Here is a 13,647-nt window from a genome sequence, read left to right on the forward strand (position 1 = left end):
ATGCTTGGATTGAACTTTGGACCAGATTACATATAGCAAGTAAGGTTTGGGTGTGAATGTGTAGGTCACCTATAATATCAAAGAATGTTCTTCCACTGAATGAATCTGGTGTTAGTACCAGTACGAAACTGATAAAAGTTAACTTTGCTTCAGTTTGCAGGCAATAACTACAGGCACCTCAATCTTTCTATTCAGTATTTGTATTATGATAGTAATATGTCATATAACATGAGAAGCGAGGGTTAACTGAAATAAACTTCTAAATACAAGACTACATGTAAACACGAATTTTCAATCTTTGATGTCCTTTCCCCTAGAGAAATTCTTGGATGTCCATGTAGGTATAGGCTGCAAGTCCCTTGTCAGACATAAACACCACTTGCCAGGAGAACAAAAAGAGATCCAAAACCCTGTGAAACAAACAAAGCAAATTTCGTAAATATGTCAACCAGCTCTACATACGAACTGATGAAACAATCAGCATTTTAGTGGGCTCACCAGAAAAACGGAAGCAACAGCTGCGGTGGTGAGCTCCTTGGCTAAGCTTCGGCTGCGCGTGGATACGGTCGCTTCATAACTGGCATATAGAGAGATCAAAGAATCAACAAAATGGTGGGTAGTCTTTTGTCAACGGACTAATCTATAAGTATATAACCATATCTATGAATGGTCCTCTGTAATTCAACATGAACGAAGAACGAAGTTGCTTCGCCTCACAACCAAGGAACTGCAAACATATACCCGATAACCCACGCGCAAATTGAGTTGTGAAACGTCAGTAAAAAGAGAGAATAAAACATGTACCAAACAACAGTAGCGCATGTAGGCAGCACACAAATTTTCCCTGAGGTCCAATAGCAAATTGCCACTAGTAGGCGCGAGCACGAGAAGCACATGTACCAAACAAGAGTGAATTGATGCATCTGCACTGAACACTAACTGTGCAACTTATAGAATGCAAGTGCCAATGTATAGCTGTGTTACTAGTGCCCCTGTAATATGTTGGTGTTTTCTACTCGTACATCCGATAGTACTACATCCTAACAGCCAATAAGCGGCTCTACTTGCAGGTCGACGACTCGAGAACCAATCGCCACTGGGTCACTGAACAATTCACATCCAAGTACCCGAATCAAGCACGAGCGGAGCGGAGCGGAGGAGAGAAGAAGAGGAGAGGCAGGGGTTGGTTGCTCACGCACATGAAGAAGGAGGCGGTGAGCATGAGGCCGACGGCGACCGTGAGGACGGCTAGCGCGGGGTACCAGGCCACCGGCAGCGGGCTCGAGATCGACGCCTGCATCGCGCCAACGGCATCTCCCGAGTCAGGGGGGCGGAAGCAAAACCCTAGAAGAGATTTGAGGCGGGGAAGCTTACCATTCCGGATCTCAAGTCTGAACCTTGTGATCTCCTCTCCTCGCGAAGCGGGGTCCCTGTCCTCAGGTCAGGTACACTTGGAGTGGCTGGTGTGCAATTGCAAACGCATGTGCCGGCTCGCTCCCGGGGCTTACTCCATGGTTAAGCACCGCTACGTCTTTAATTTTTCTTTTTCACAAATGTAAGAATAGACGCAGACACTTGTATTTGTATACACGCACATGTAACTTACATTTGTGAGCACCTTTGACAAAGTCAGCAAATTTTCTGACTAAGAGCATCTGCAGTTGGGCACCCAAGCCCGCCTCAAATGCCCGGGCTGCCTGCCTGGCCGGTAAAAAAAACATCCCAGACGGGCGCCTCAAACCGGCCTCAAACTCCCTGTTTAACCGGAACCCCTCATATCTAGCTTAAATATGGGACGGATATGGCCACATGAAAATACTTCGAAACTCGATGGTCTGAATCTCGTCTCCTACGTCGGACAGATGGCACAGCGTGGCGCCGCTATGGCAGGCTGCGTAGTGCCATAACTCGGCTATTTAAGCCGATCGCCGGCACCGAAACCCTACTCGTCCACATTTCCTCCCGCCCGCCCGCCGCCGCTGCCACTTTCCAGTCGTCCGCTACCACTAGTAGCCATGCCCCCATGCCTCTAGGTAAAGAGCTACCCATACCTAATATCGGAGCGCCGACTGCAGCTCCTTGAGCAGATTCAGCAAGGTGTGAAGCCCGGATCGCCGCAAGGCTACCTTCGGACGCGGTGGATCTAGTGAAGGACTTGGAGGAGGAGGAGGAGGAGGGGGGGGAGGGCGAGCAGAAGGAGGAGGAGGGTGAGCACCTTTGAGAAAGTCAACAAATTTTCTGACTAAGAGCATCTATAGTTGAGCACCCCAAGCCAGCCTCAAACGCCCGGGCGGCCTGCCTGGTCAGTGACCGGTAAAAGAAAAACATCCCAGACGGGCACCTCAAACCGGTCTCAAACTCCCGGGTTAACTGGAACCCCTCATATTTAGTTTAAATATGGGACGGATATGGGGTCCCATAAGAAAATACTCTGAAACTCGATGGTCTGAATCTCGCCTCCTTCGTCGGACAGATGGCACAGCGTGGCGCCGCTCTGGCAGCTGCATAGTGCCCTAACTTGGCTATTTAAGCCGATCGCCGGCACCGAAACCCTACCCGTCCACATTTCCTCCCTCTCGCTCGCCGCCGCTGCCACTTTCTAATCATCGTCCGCCACCACTAGTAGCCATGCCCCCATGCCTCCAGGTAAGGAGCTACCCATACCTAACGCCGGAGCGCCGACTGCAGCTCCTTGAGAAGATTCGGCAAGGTGTGAAGCCCGGATCGCCGCAAGGCTACCTTCGGATGCGGTGGATCCAGTGAAGGACTTGGAGGAGGAGGAGGAGGAGGAGGAGGAGGACGGGGAGGGCGAGCAGAAGGAGTAGGAGGAGGACGGGGAGGGCGAGCAGAAGGAGCAGGAGGAGGATGTGGGGGACGCGGAGCAACAGGCGATCCTCGATTCCCTCCTGTCGAAATCAGAGGAGGAGGCCAATCGACGTCGTCTGCACGAGGCGGAGGCAAAGAACGTCACGGAAGCCGATGACATGGTTGAGTATATGGATGAGGAGGAGGAGGCCTCCTTCGCGCCCATCTACCCGGTGCTCGGCACCTTCGTCGTGGACATCTCCGACGACGAGCGGTAGTTAGGCTAACATGATATGCATAGTACATAGATTTTTTTTTTTGCATGGTTTATATGCATTTAGGGGATGAAAAATGAGAGAGTCGGATGCATAGCACAAAGTATGAGGTGTGACCGGTTAGTCCTTGCAGACGCGCTCGGTCACGTCGGCGGGCGTTTGAGGGACCGAATTTCTCAAGTCCGACCATAGATGCTCTGATGAAGTTGTAAACTTGAGAAATTCAAAAAAATACAAACACACATTTTCTTTAAAAAAATCAGCATCATCCTTAATTAAAGTTTATGATTACAAGGAGATGAACTGCCTCGGGGGTGGATTAGCCATACATGCAACCTCTTGGATGAATCTATGAGTTAGAGAGTGTGTTTCTCGATTGGCCTTCAAAGATGATCTCTACACTCACAAAAGAGAGCAACTTCTCCGGTGTCATGTGTGATATGGGCATAAGCACACTTAGTTCCTTCCTTTGGAAATCTAACTGCTCCTTGACAATCACTGGCTACCAAAATCTTCTGAGCGACAATCTCCACACTGAGGCATGGAGCTTGTTTACAAGCTAGGACTTCAAGCATTTTTGGCTGTATTTGCCCCTCAAAAACAGGTGGTGAGGGTCCTTTATAGGCTCCATTGCTATCTCTCACAACAACGGCTACTGAATCTGTATGTTGGTTCGTCGGTTCTTCCCCACCGCGGCATCGGCCTTAGTTTTGATCACTCCCATCAATGGGGTAGTCTAGTTTTCCTCGACCATCGTTGGTGTAGAAAGCTTTCTTCCCTGCTATTATGTTCTACCAGTTCCATGTTATTTATGTAGCTCTGGACAAATGGATGACCCGACAAAGGGGGCTAGTAGATCTCTTCATGTAAAGCTTTACATCTTGCAAACAATATGGACCACAAGGTAATGAAGCACGTCACGTGTTCCTCTATTCTCAAGGTCTCAATCGTGGTATTGATGAAGTCGTGTGGGTACTGCTTAGCTGACATACTTATGTGCTCTACTAGACACTCATCTGCCAACTCCCACACATAATATGCAACGTTGCAGACGATTAGAGAGTGCATCCAAGAGTCCTCCCCATACAATGTGCGCCCGTTACCTGGCTCCATGTTCGAGTGACATCGTACGTTTGTCGTTGGCAATGAGCACTTTGCTAATCCCTAAAGAGAAGGCTTGATCTTTTCTGGTACCTTATCTTTGCTTGTTGGGCATGAGTCGAGCCAGAGGCCCTCCGTTCAAGCCACGCCTCCCGGTGATCCCTAGATCCCACCAGATGTGATATGATGTGCAAACTAAGAAAATTCCTTCACAATCAAAGTGACAGACCCAAAAGTCCATCTAGTGTCTTCTGCTTATCGAAATGTTGCGAATAATATCAACATCAATAGGAAGAAAGAAATGGTTCAGCTTTACTCCGTCCCAGTCCGAACGCTCCTCTTTCAAAAACTCGCCAACAAACGAAGGGTGTGTCCTCATGGACACAAGCATTCAGATGTAGCGAGTCGTTCCTCGGGATCCACTTGGGCTTCCATGCATTTGTGGTAAGTTTATTGTCAATTTTTTAATCCCCTCATGTATTAACCTCCATACTTGAGAAGGGTTGCTACCGGGTGTCACTTCTAGCAAGTTTGCTCTAATGGTCGCTTATTGTCGTGTGACTTGGCTATAATTGTTGGCTTTATTTTTTTCATGAAAAATGTTCCTGTTGACTTGGCATGGACAAGTGGAATTGATAATTAACACTTGGCTTTTGGGTTTAGGTAAATTTAAAGCTGGGCTCTTTTAAATTGGTGAATTTCTATACTTGAGCTAGTGCTAACCATTTTCCCTTTGTTGTGTTGTTGTTAGATTTGTGAACTAATGCCTCTACTATTGGGTTGTATATTGGATTAGGTTATGGACCTTTACTTGCATTTTTTACGTATGCCTTTGGTTAACTTGATCAGCTACTCCTCCTGCTAGATCATCACATAGGTTTTGGTCATCAACTGTGCCTATGGTCATTTCCACTATTCATTTGGTCACTTCCTTTATTCCTATAGTTGGTTGTTTCTACTCAACCCTCTGGAAATTTCTCTGATTCGGGGATCTAGCCTAGTTCCAGATTCCTCAGGTACCAGCTCGTATGTAAATGCATTTCCCTCTGGGAAAGCAACATTTTAACCTTAACCAAATATGTCCATGTTTAATGTTTCTTTTGCAGGTTTTGGAAGAAGATCATGAAGAACAGGAGAAGATCAAGATTAGTTTAGAATTTCTTTATTCGCTTGTAATAACCATGTATTATTCATCAAGATCATTTTCGAAATACTTGGATAATGGTCAATGTAGCTTCTTTTGAATCCAATTGTATATTTGTAATAACTTGTAATGTATCCTTTTTAAAGTCCTTTTGTAATTCATTTGTATTATTGAATGCAATTGTATATTTGTAATAACTTGTAATGTATCATTTTTGAAGTCCTTTTGTAGTTCATTTGTATTATTGAATACAATTGTTTGGAAATGTATGATAGTTGTGTGTTAAAGGACATGTATGATAATTGGCAAAGGTCATCCCCAAATTTCTAGTGTCTATTTGAATTCATCAGCACATGAACATATATGCTATAGAGTATTTATGTCCTTTTATTATCGTAGATGGAACCATTGAACGTAATATGAATAACTTCAGTTTTTCAGAATCCTTATGATCCAATTCAAATGCATGTGCATTTGACACTTCAGTTTTTTTTTGACTGACACTTTAGTCCTTGTGATTTGTTGTATTTTCTATATTCTTTTGTTAGAACAGTTTAGATAAGTCTTGACTTATTAGTGACTCGTAACTTAAGGTTTCGTTGTTAACTATAGCTAACTAACAAATGATCTAATTGGTTCCTAATGTTGTACAAACAACAATGTGACGCACACTCAATTGCAAGACATGGTTTCTTAGCATGCATGGATGCAAAGATGCACAAATAACATCTACAATTCATTTGTTGGTGAACTATGGGTTATCAGGTCAAGGTGTTTGGACCAGATGCAAAGATGCACAAATAACATCTACAATTCATTTGTTGGTGAACTATGGGTTAGAGTACTTGAGAGAATCAATTACCAAAGACATAGCTCATGACACTATCAGATGCAAGAGGATGGTCAGGTATGTTCGGATCCAGCAATGGAAGAATTTCCGATTATATGCTCTAAAGGTCAATATCAGGTCAGAATTTCCGATTATATGCTCTAAAGGTCAGTATCAGGTCGACCTCCGGATTTGGCACTCTATTTTGGGATGCTTAAGACCCACACATCAGCATATGCAGCAGTCTCTGTTCATTGCAAGATTGTGCGGAAGAAGCTCGTCCGTGCAACTATTAACATCAATAGATAAAGGATGATATTTATCTTTAATTATTTGAGTGCTCTAGGTGTAAAAAATAAACAGGACATCTTGGGTTGGCCGTTGGAGATGCCCTTTTATTCAGGGCTTTCAACTCCTGATGAACAAATGTTATCAGAGTGAAAAAAAGTTTACGTAACAGGGGCAAATGTTACCAGACAATATATCATATCAACAATTAAATTTGCAAACATTATCAGTGCCACAAGTCATAAAACCATTTTCCTTTACACCCAGAACGCATTCCTGGGTTCCGAGGATTAGCAATGACTATATACATAACCTACCATATCAAAATGCATCAAACAGCCAGAAGCATAAACCAAACAGTTTAAAGGCTTCCCTACATGTAAGCTCAGATGGCAACCGCTAGCTGCTTGCAAAGACGATCTCTTACAGCACAAATATAGTTCTATCAAACCAATATTGTTCCTAACACGAAAGGCTTTGTTTTCAGGGTCTCCTAACGCTCTGCATATGGAAACTAAAGAATACAACACAGCTTTAATGTGTAGCCGCTACACCAAACTACGGGCAGGCTCAGCAACAAAGATTACACTTGTCCCTGGTTACGACTTTAATTCAACAAAACCAAAAATGTTCTGATGCCTCTGATTAGGTAACTCAAGATGAATGCCCAACTTCTAGGAGATGAATGCCCAACTTCTAGGAGATCCCATGGAGATGAGTGCGCTTATTGCATCCTAGAAAAAACCACAGGGGGTTTACACTCATTTCCCATAGGGATGGTACCTGCTAGAGCCCCGACCACCTGCACTCCCACCACCACCAGCAGCACCCCCTGCTCCTGCTCCCCCTCCCCCTCCCCCATAACTACCATATCCACCAGCACCGTAGCCACCAGGAGCGCCGCCACCATAGGCGCCACCTCCATAAGCACCCGCACCATAGGCACCGCCTCCGTAAGCACCCGCACCATAGGCACCGCCTCCATATGCTCCGTATGCACCATAAGCACCACCGTACATAGAGCCACCATAGCCACCACCAAAACCAGACCCATATCCAGCATTGCCTCCATAGGCGGCGGCAGCGGCTGCGGCACCATAGCCTCCTCTACCATAACCATATCCCGTGCTATCATAATAACTTCCTGCAGCAGCAGATCGATGACCAGCACCATAGCCATAGCCGCCACCACCACCACCACTGCTACTGCCGCCGCCACCAGCAGCTCCACCACTACGGTAAGAACTACGGTAACCACCACCACCAGAGTGACTAGATCTCCCATTGCTACTGTGATCACCTCCATGTTTCTTTGGTTCAGCCTTCTTTATTTCAACCTGCGAAGAAAATTACTCTGATTGTCAACTAAAAGCACTATCAAGCTAGCAGCTCAATTTGAGGGTAAAACAAATAATCTTCTATCAACGAGTAGATGCATCTGAGATAAAAGTTTCCAATCCATTCCAATCCATCTGGCTCGGCAAGAAAATACCAGCAATGCATAAAAATCTCTAAATACAAAAAGGACATGTGCAATACAGTGGCAGAAATAACCACAAGAAGATGAACCACAATCAGAAGTTCTTAGACCACTTTGGAGCACATCTCATACTGAGCAGTTGGGTGCAGAAATCCTCATGCTCGTTTATCTCTACTATCCTTACCTTACATATTTGCTACTCCCACCATTCCATAATTCTTGTCGTTTATGGAACGGACGGAGTATTAAGATAATGGAGCTCAGGAAGAACTACTGAATAAAAAGGTTTGGAAACAGGAGAAAATGCAGACCTGCTTCCCACCAAGATCACGCATTCTTCCCTCAGATATGACCCTTTCGACAGAATCCTCACTTTCAAAAGTGACAAAACCAAAACCTCTTGAACGCCCAGTGCTGTGATCCACCATTATCTGATGTTCAACCATGTTGCCATACGAGGAAAAGTGATCCCTCAAATCATCTGAAATTACAAAGCTTGTAAGTTTTACCATAACCAAAATAGGTTCAAGATTGGTCATTGCAACTAATACCTTCGGTTAGTGTCGAAGGTAGCCCACCAACAAAGATCTTTCTTGTCTTGGGGCCCTCTTTTGAGGACATTTCTTCCCTCGGGACTGTCCTTTTGACTTCAACCTGAATAGTTCATAAGTTGAGAGAGATACAGAGAAGCTGAACGCTCCAAATCAACTGTGCAACTATTAACTAAGAATAAAATTTACACTGAGGTCCCACATAACGTCCAATCTAGATTAAGATATCCTACCGTTCTTCCATCTATATTGTGTTCATCCTCCAAAACCTTGTCTATTACAGATGGATCAGAAAATGTAACAAATCCAAATCCACGAGGCATCTTAGTATGCTTGTCCTTCATAATTACAGAATCAGTTATAGCCCCATACTTCCCAAAATGCTTGGAGAATGATTCTACATACAAACAAATAAATCATACACAATTGTCAATTGGGGAAAGAAAAATAACTTGATTGATAAAAAGAAACCAGGGAGTATTGAACAAATAGCAGTGTGTTTGTAACAAGGTAGAAACGTTTCATATAAAAGCGGTAACAATAGCTAACCTACTCAGAAACCAAGAGCACCAATAGACACACAAACAGTACTGGAAAAAACCTTGTTCTTAAAAACTAACTCATTCCTACCTTCATTTAAGAACTATCAGTATATTAATGCATGAACCAAATGCATATGACTGAATCCAAAGGAGACTACTGTGCAACATGCGAAAGTGAAAATTTCTAACATCACTAATAAAGAAGAAATAAAGGAGATGCAAAGATGAAACTGAAAGAGAGTTGTTCTTGCCCGAGCATCTTTCATCCAAATATATGTATGCTATCAATAACAATATAAACTTAATACAGGCAGAGAGATACGGTTAAATGCACTAACCACAGATTTGTTGATCTTCTGTATAACATAACCATAGTCTTATATCAAACGAAACTAAAAAAGACAAGACATGATTGATAAGTGGTTCAAGTATTAGTTTGCAAAAACTAGGAAGGTGTTTGGTTCACCAATTTGTAACCTGTTTACGCTGGTAAGGGATAACAATGAATCTTGTTTGGATCGACCCGGCTGTAATGAGATAACACGGTATCAGGTCCCAGCCTAGTTGTAATCTCATTACGCCCAATATGATGTGTAATCAGAAACCATCGCACGATGCCTCCGCATGAAGCACCACGAACGCCGTAATAATCTGATCTCACCTCTCTTGCACCACATGCTATCATCCCACGCACCGCCGCCTAAGTCATGTCCGCCATCACTGGACATGTTGCCGTCGACGGCTCAGCCAGCGCCCACGGCGGAGACGCTGGTGCACTAGTACATGCTGGCCGGCTGGCTGCGCGAGGAGGCCAGTCGGAAGCTGGTGGTGGACTGCGCCAGGAAGGGTGTGGTTTTCGTGGAGGCCGACGTGGACATTGCCGTCGCCAGGCTCAGCAACACGAGGTGCCCGCCGTTCCTGTTCTTCAAGGAGTTCATTGACGACAACCACGTCTACAGGGCGTCGGCGTCGCCGCTGGGCCTGCTGCTTGCCGCGGTCGCCGACAAGCCCCTGGTGTCCATGGTCCGCCAGACTCCCACTGCATCGGCGACGTCCCCGTGTGGCGCCCCTCTGCATCAGCAATCACGACCATGCCAGACCCAGAGAGAGCCCTGCCATGGCTGCTCCTTTGAGATTTGTTAGCTTTTTTCTTCTCTGGAGACGAATTGATTACGTTACAGTCCGCTACCAAACAAGTTTGAGTTTTGTCCGTTTACGTCTACGGTACCAGCGTGCTGGTAACACCATTACCTTTACGTTTGCGATGTTTCTCTTGAACCAAATACCAGGACTAACCCCTCAAGCAAAAGTGATCAAGCTAATATAATTGACAACGGAAGACAAATAACGGAATTGTTCTGTTAGGATGGGACTACAAACAAATGCAATAACCCAACTATACTGAACCTGAAAGCAACAGTGCAAAACAAAGTATAAACAGCTATCCTTTGAAAGATGTTAAGAACCAAAACTGTTTCTAAGTACAAACAACTGGACCAGTATGCACATGTAAGTTTTACAACGTGTACCGAGACATCACTTTTTCCCGTTAGCTGATTGACAAAAGATTAATAGGTACACATTCCAACCATAAACATTATTGAATTTGCATTACCTACGATATTACCAAAACGTGCAACCCCACAAAAAAACATATGAATAGATCAATCTATCATAGCTACACAAATCCTCAAAATGTAAAACAAGAATTGACCACTTCTGGGTATCTTAACATCTGCGGATCTGCCATTAGAAAATTTGCAGCAGTGTATTCAAAAAACACTACTTCTAACACTGAGATGAACGGCATGTTTTAGCTAATTTTCTCTTCAGATTTTCTATCAAGATGAAGAATCTAACAAAGGCTGGACAATTAAAGATTGGCATTTGAACGAATGTAACAGCCCTAGACATGAATGAAGTAGAAAGAAAGAACAAGAGCCGTCTTATACCTTCAGTTGTCTCCCATGCAACGCCTCCGACGAAAATCTTCCTGCAAAGACTCCAAGCATCAGTACACCAACACTCCTCGAATCCAAGACAAACAAAAAAAAAATAGTTCCAATCACTTACCCCGACGAGTCACCGCCCCCAGCCCTCCCGTCATCCCCACCGGCGTCGCCATAGCCACCACCATCGCCCCCATCTCGCCGTCCCCTCCGCCCCGGGCGGCCCTCCTCGTCGACCTCCTCCACTTCTTCGACCTCATCCTCGTACCCGTTCATGGCGTGCTGGTTGTCCTCCGGGTAACCCGCCATGCCACCAGCTCGCAGCCGCCGCCTGCAACAACCAGCGGAATCTGAGCGCCCACACGAAGCGGAAAGGAAATACTAGCCCGCGGACGGGGAGAGGGCGCGAGGGGCCGATGGATTACCTCTGCCGGAATCCGGGCAATCTGGTGGTAGGGTTTGTGGCAGGAGCAAACCCTAGGAGCGCTGCTTCTGGTGCGGGTTTAGAGGGGGAAAGGAAAAACGGAGGCGGCGCGAGGTCAAGTCCAACGCGGAACTGGCTCCGGAGGCCCTTATAAAGTCGTGCACGGGAGGATGAGCAAAACGAAAAGGGTTTATTCCCTTTTTTTTCTTTCTTTTTTTCATCAGGAGGTGCCTCTTGGACCTTAGGATTTTTCTTCATATATATGGATTATTCCTTTTTTTAGGATAAAACCATTGTATTAGTCAAGCAGGAATGAGTTTCCCCTACACACAGAAGGTATTTTTTTTTTGGGACACGGAAAAGATGTTACATCGATGAGAACATTGTATTGAAAAATCAAAGAGAGAGAAGAAGCCATCTAACTACTAGTTATGGGTCCGCAAGTCTGTGATGAACTAATCACACATCATCGAAAGGGGCAGCAAGGTTGATGTAGAGGCCCTCCATGATCGATTTCCCCTCCGGCAGAGTACCGAAGAAGGCCTTCAAATGGGATCTCGTGGGAACAGAAACTTGCGGCGGTGGAAAAAGTAATTCGGGTGGCTCTCTGATGTCAAGGAAACATTTGAGAATTTATAGAGGCGGCATTAGGTCAAGAGGTGCCACAAGGGGCCCACAAGCCTGGGAGCCCCCCCCTCCCCCCGGGCGCGCCTCCCGAGCTTGTCATTCCCACATGGCTCGTTAGGTCTTCTCCCGAACCTTCTAAGGTCTCTTCTAGTCTAGAAAAAATTAATCCAAAGTTTTTTCTCTGTTTGATATTGATTTTCTGAAAATCCAAAAACAAGCAAAAAATAGCAACTAGCACTGGACACTATGTTAATAGGTTAGTCCCAAAAAATGATATATAATTGCATATAAAACATTCAAGATTGATACTATAATAGCATAGAACAATCAAAAATTATAGATACGCCGGAGACGTATCAGCGCCTCCCGAGCTTGTGGCTCCCTCGTGGACTTTCCCGACTCTGTTTTCTCCATGATTACTTGTCATGCACAAAAAAAAATCATTATATATACTCCTCGCTGTTTTGACCACTGCATCGCAAGTTTCTCCTCTCTTCTTGTTTCAGCCTATTTTTCTGACAGATCTAGATCGCCATGGCTCCCCGAAGGCTCCGTACCAAGCACCGGATCGTGCAACCTTCATCGAGCAAACATCCTTTCAGCGAAGTGTATTATGAGTGGTCGTCCAGAGAGGATGACACCGTCGAGCAGGAGGAAGCTAAGGAGGTCATGGGAAGCCGGACCCATGAAGGAAACCAACCCATGCCCACATAAGAGGCTACAAAATAGGGAGACGTCTTGCGAACCCTTTATCATAATCTCTCTCCATTTGAAATTGATACAATAAAGGTCGTTGAAGCAATTTGTGCCCATAATACATCGCTTGCTCATGAGGTCATTGTACTGGAGGAAGAAAACCATGCTCTTCGAAGGATTAACATTAATTTGGAGTACTTATTGAAGCTGAAGGAAAAGCCTACCACCTCATCACCACCATCACCGAAGAAAGACACTTGAGTACACGAGTATGGGCACCACCCTAGGCTTGTTCCAGGCTTGGTGGAGGTGCCCCGGTATCGTATCACCATCATTTTTATCATCATTATCTATCTTAGTTCTATCCCTAGTTATTTCGTAATTTAGAAGAATAAAGTTTTAGTATGATCTAGTTTCAACTGCTTGTTTCGTGATCTATCTATCTATGTAATCGTGTGAGAGCTATATAATAAAGAGTAGTTTCGAGTTTTGCTTTGCTTTCTTGTTTCAATCTTAGCAATGAAAGAAAATAAAGAAGGAAAACATCATATGCTAATCCCATGGGGAGTAATTACTACACATAAAAGGAGTATAGTTGATAAAATTTGTTGGAAGTTAACAAACATAGCGTTGGTCATTGGTGCAATCCGTGAAAAAAGTAATAAAGGAACAGAGGTCTCACATATAAATATACTATCTTGAACATCTTTTATGATTGTGAGCCCCATTAAATATTCTATATCAATTAGTTGACGTTGGATAAGGAAGACAACATAGTGAGTTGTGTTTGCTTATATTCACATAGAAGTATATTGTCATGGATCCTCTAACATGTGGTGCGTGTCTAGGATCTTTTGCTAGCCAAAATTCGCACTAAGTAGAGATACTACTCGTGCATCCAAAACCCTTAAACCCGGTCTCTCGCCATGAGCGTAC

The 13,647-nt window shown here is 44.6% G+C and overlaps 2 protein-coding genes and 1 long non-coding RNA gene across 4 annotated transcripts; all 3 read right to left on the minus strand.

Moving 5' to 3' along the window:
- Positions 1 to 109: 109 nt before the first annotated feature.
- Positions 110 to 1,526, minus strand: LOC119322634 (transmembrane protein 258-like). 2 transcript variants are annotated; one of them, XM_037596121.1, is made up of 4 exons: positions 1,375 to 1,526; positions 1,200 to 1,294; positions 499 to 577; positions 126 to 410 (listed from the first exon to the last, which is right to left on the minus strand). In XM_037596121.1, the coding sequence occupies exons 1-4, from the start codon at positions 1,375 to 1,377 to the stop codon at positions 363 to 365; spliced, it is 225 nt and encodes a 74-aa protein (XP_037452018.1). In that variant the 5' UTR covers positions 1,378 to 1,526; the 3' UTR covers positions 126 to 362. The 2 variants fall into 2 exon arrangements, with proteins under 2 accessions (XP_037452017.1, XP_037452018.1); XM_037596120.1 differs by lacking the exon at positions 1,375 to 1,526 and having other exon boundaries at positions 110 to 410; positions 1,200 to 1,300.
- Positions 1,527 to 6,672: 5,146 nt separating this feature from the next.
- Positions 6,673 to 11,512, minus strand: LOC119325344 (heterogeneous nuclear ribonucleoprotein A0-like). The gene is made up of 7 exons (XM_037599095.1): positions 11,390 to 11,512; positions 11,089 to 11,295; positions 10,968 to 11,008; positions 8,707 to 8,870; positions 8,474 to 8,576; positions 8,234 to 8,403; positions 6,673 to 7,779 (listed from the first exon to the last, which is right to left on the minus strand). The coding sequence occupies exons 2-7, from the start codon at positions 11,271 to 11,273 to the stop codon at positions 7,204 to 7,206; spliced, it is 1,239 nt and encodes a 412-aa protein (XP_037454992.1). The 5' UTR covers positions 11,274 to 11,295; positions 11,390 to 11,512; the 3' UTR covers positions 6,673 to 7,203.
- LOC119325345 lies at positions 9,339 to 10,961 on the minus strand. Its single transcript, XR_005157482.1, has 2 exons — positions 9,677 to 10,961; positions 9,339 to 9,542 (listed from the first exon to the last, which is right to left on the minus strand). It is a non-coding gene; the product is annotated as an uncharacterized LOC119325345 (long non-coding RNA).
- Positions 11,513 to 13,647: the final 2,135 nt, after the last annotated feature.

Source organism: Triticum dicoccoides, chromosome 6B, assembly GCF_002162155.2.
Source record: "Triticum dicoccoides isolate Atlit2015 ecotype Zavitan chromosome 6B, WEW_v2.0, whole genome shotgun sequence".
In the NCBI taxonomy this organism is placed as follows: domain Eukaryota; kingdom Viridiplantae; phylum Streptophyta; class Magnoliopsida; order Poales; family Poaceae; genus Triticum; species Triticum dicoccoides.

Excerpts from the sequence above, each read along its gene's own strand:
- LOC119322634 (XM_037596120.1), bottom strand. The coding sequence starts at position 1,300 with ATGCAGGCGTCGATCTCGAGCCCGCTGCCGGTGGCCTGGTACCCCGCG. Across the intron at positions 578-1,199 it reads CTCACCGCCTCCTTCTTCAT|TTATGAAGCGACCGTATCCA; the intron begins GTGCGTGAGCAA and ends TCTATATGCCAG. Across the intron at positions 411-498 it reads CTGTTGCTTCCGTTTTTCTG|GGTTTTGGATCTCTTTTTGT; the intron begins GTGAGCCCACTA and ends TTTGTTTCACAG.
- LOC119325344 (XM_037599095.1), bottom strand. The coding sequence starts at position 11,273 with ATGGCGGGTTACCCGGAGGACAACCAGCACGCCATGAACGGGTACGAG. Across the intron at positions 8,577-8,706 it reads ACAATATAGATGGAAGAACG|GTTGAAGTCAAAAGGACAGT; the intron begins GTAGGATATCTT and ends TGAACTATTCAG. Across the intron at positions 8,404-8,473 it reads ACCTTCGACACTAACCGAAG|ATGATTTGAGGGATCACTTT; the intron begins GTATTAGTTGCA and ends TTGTAATTTCAG.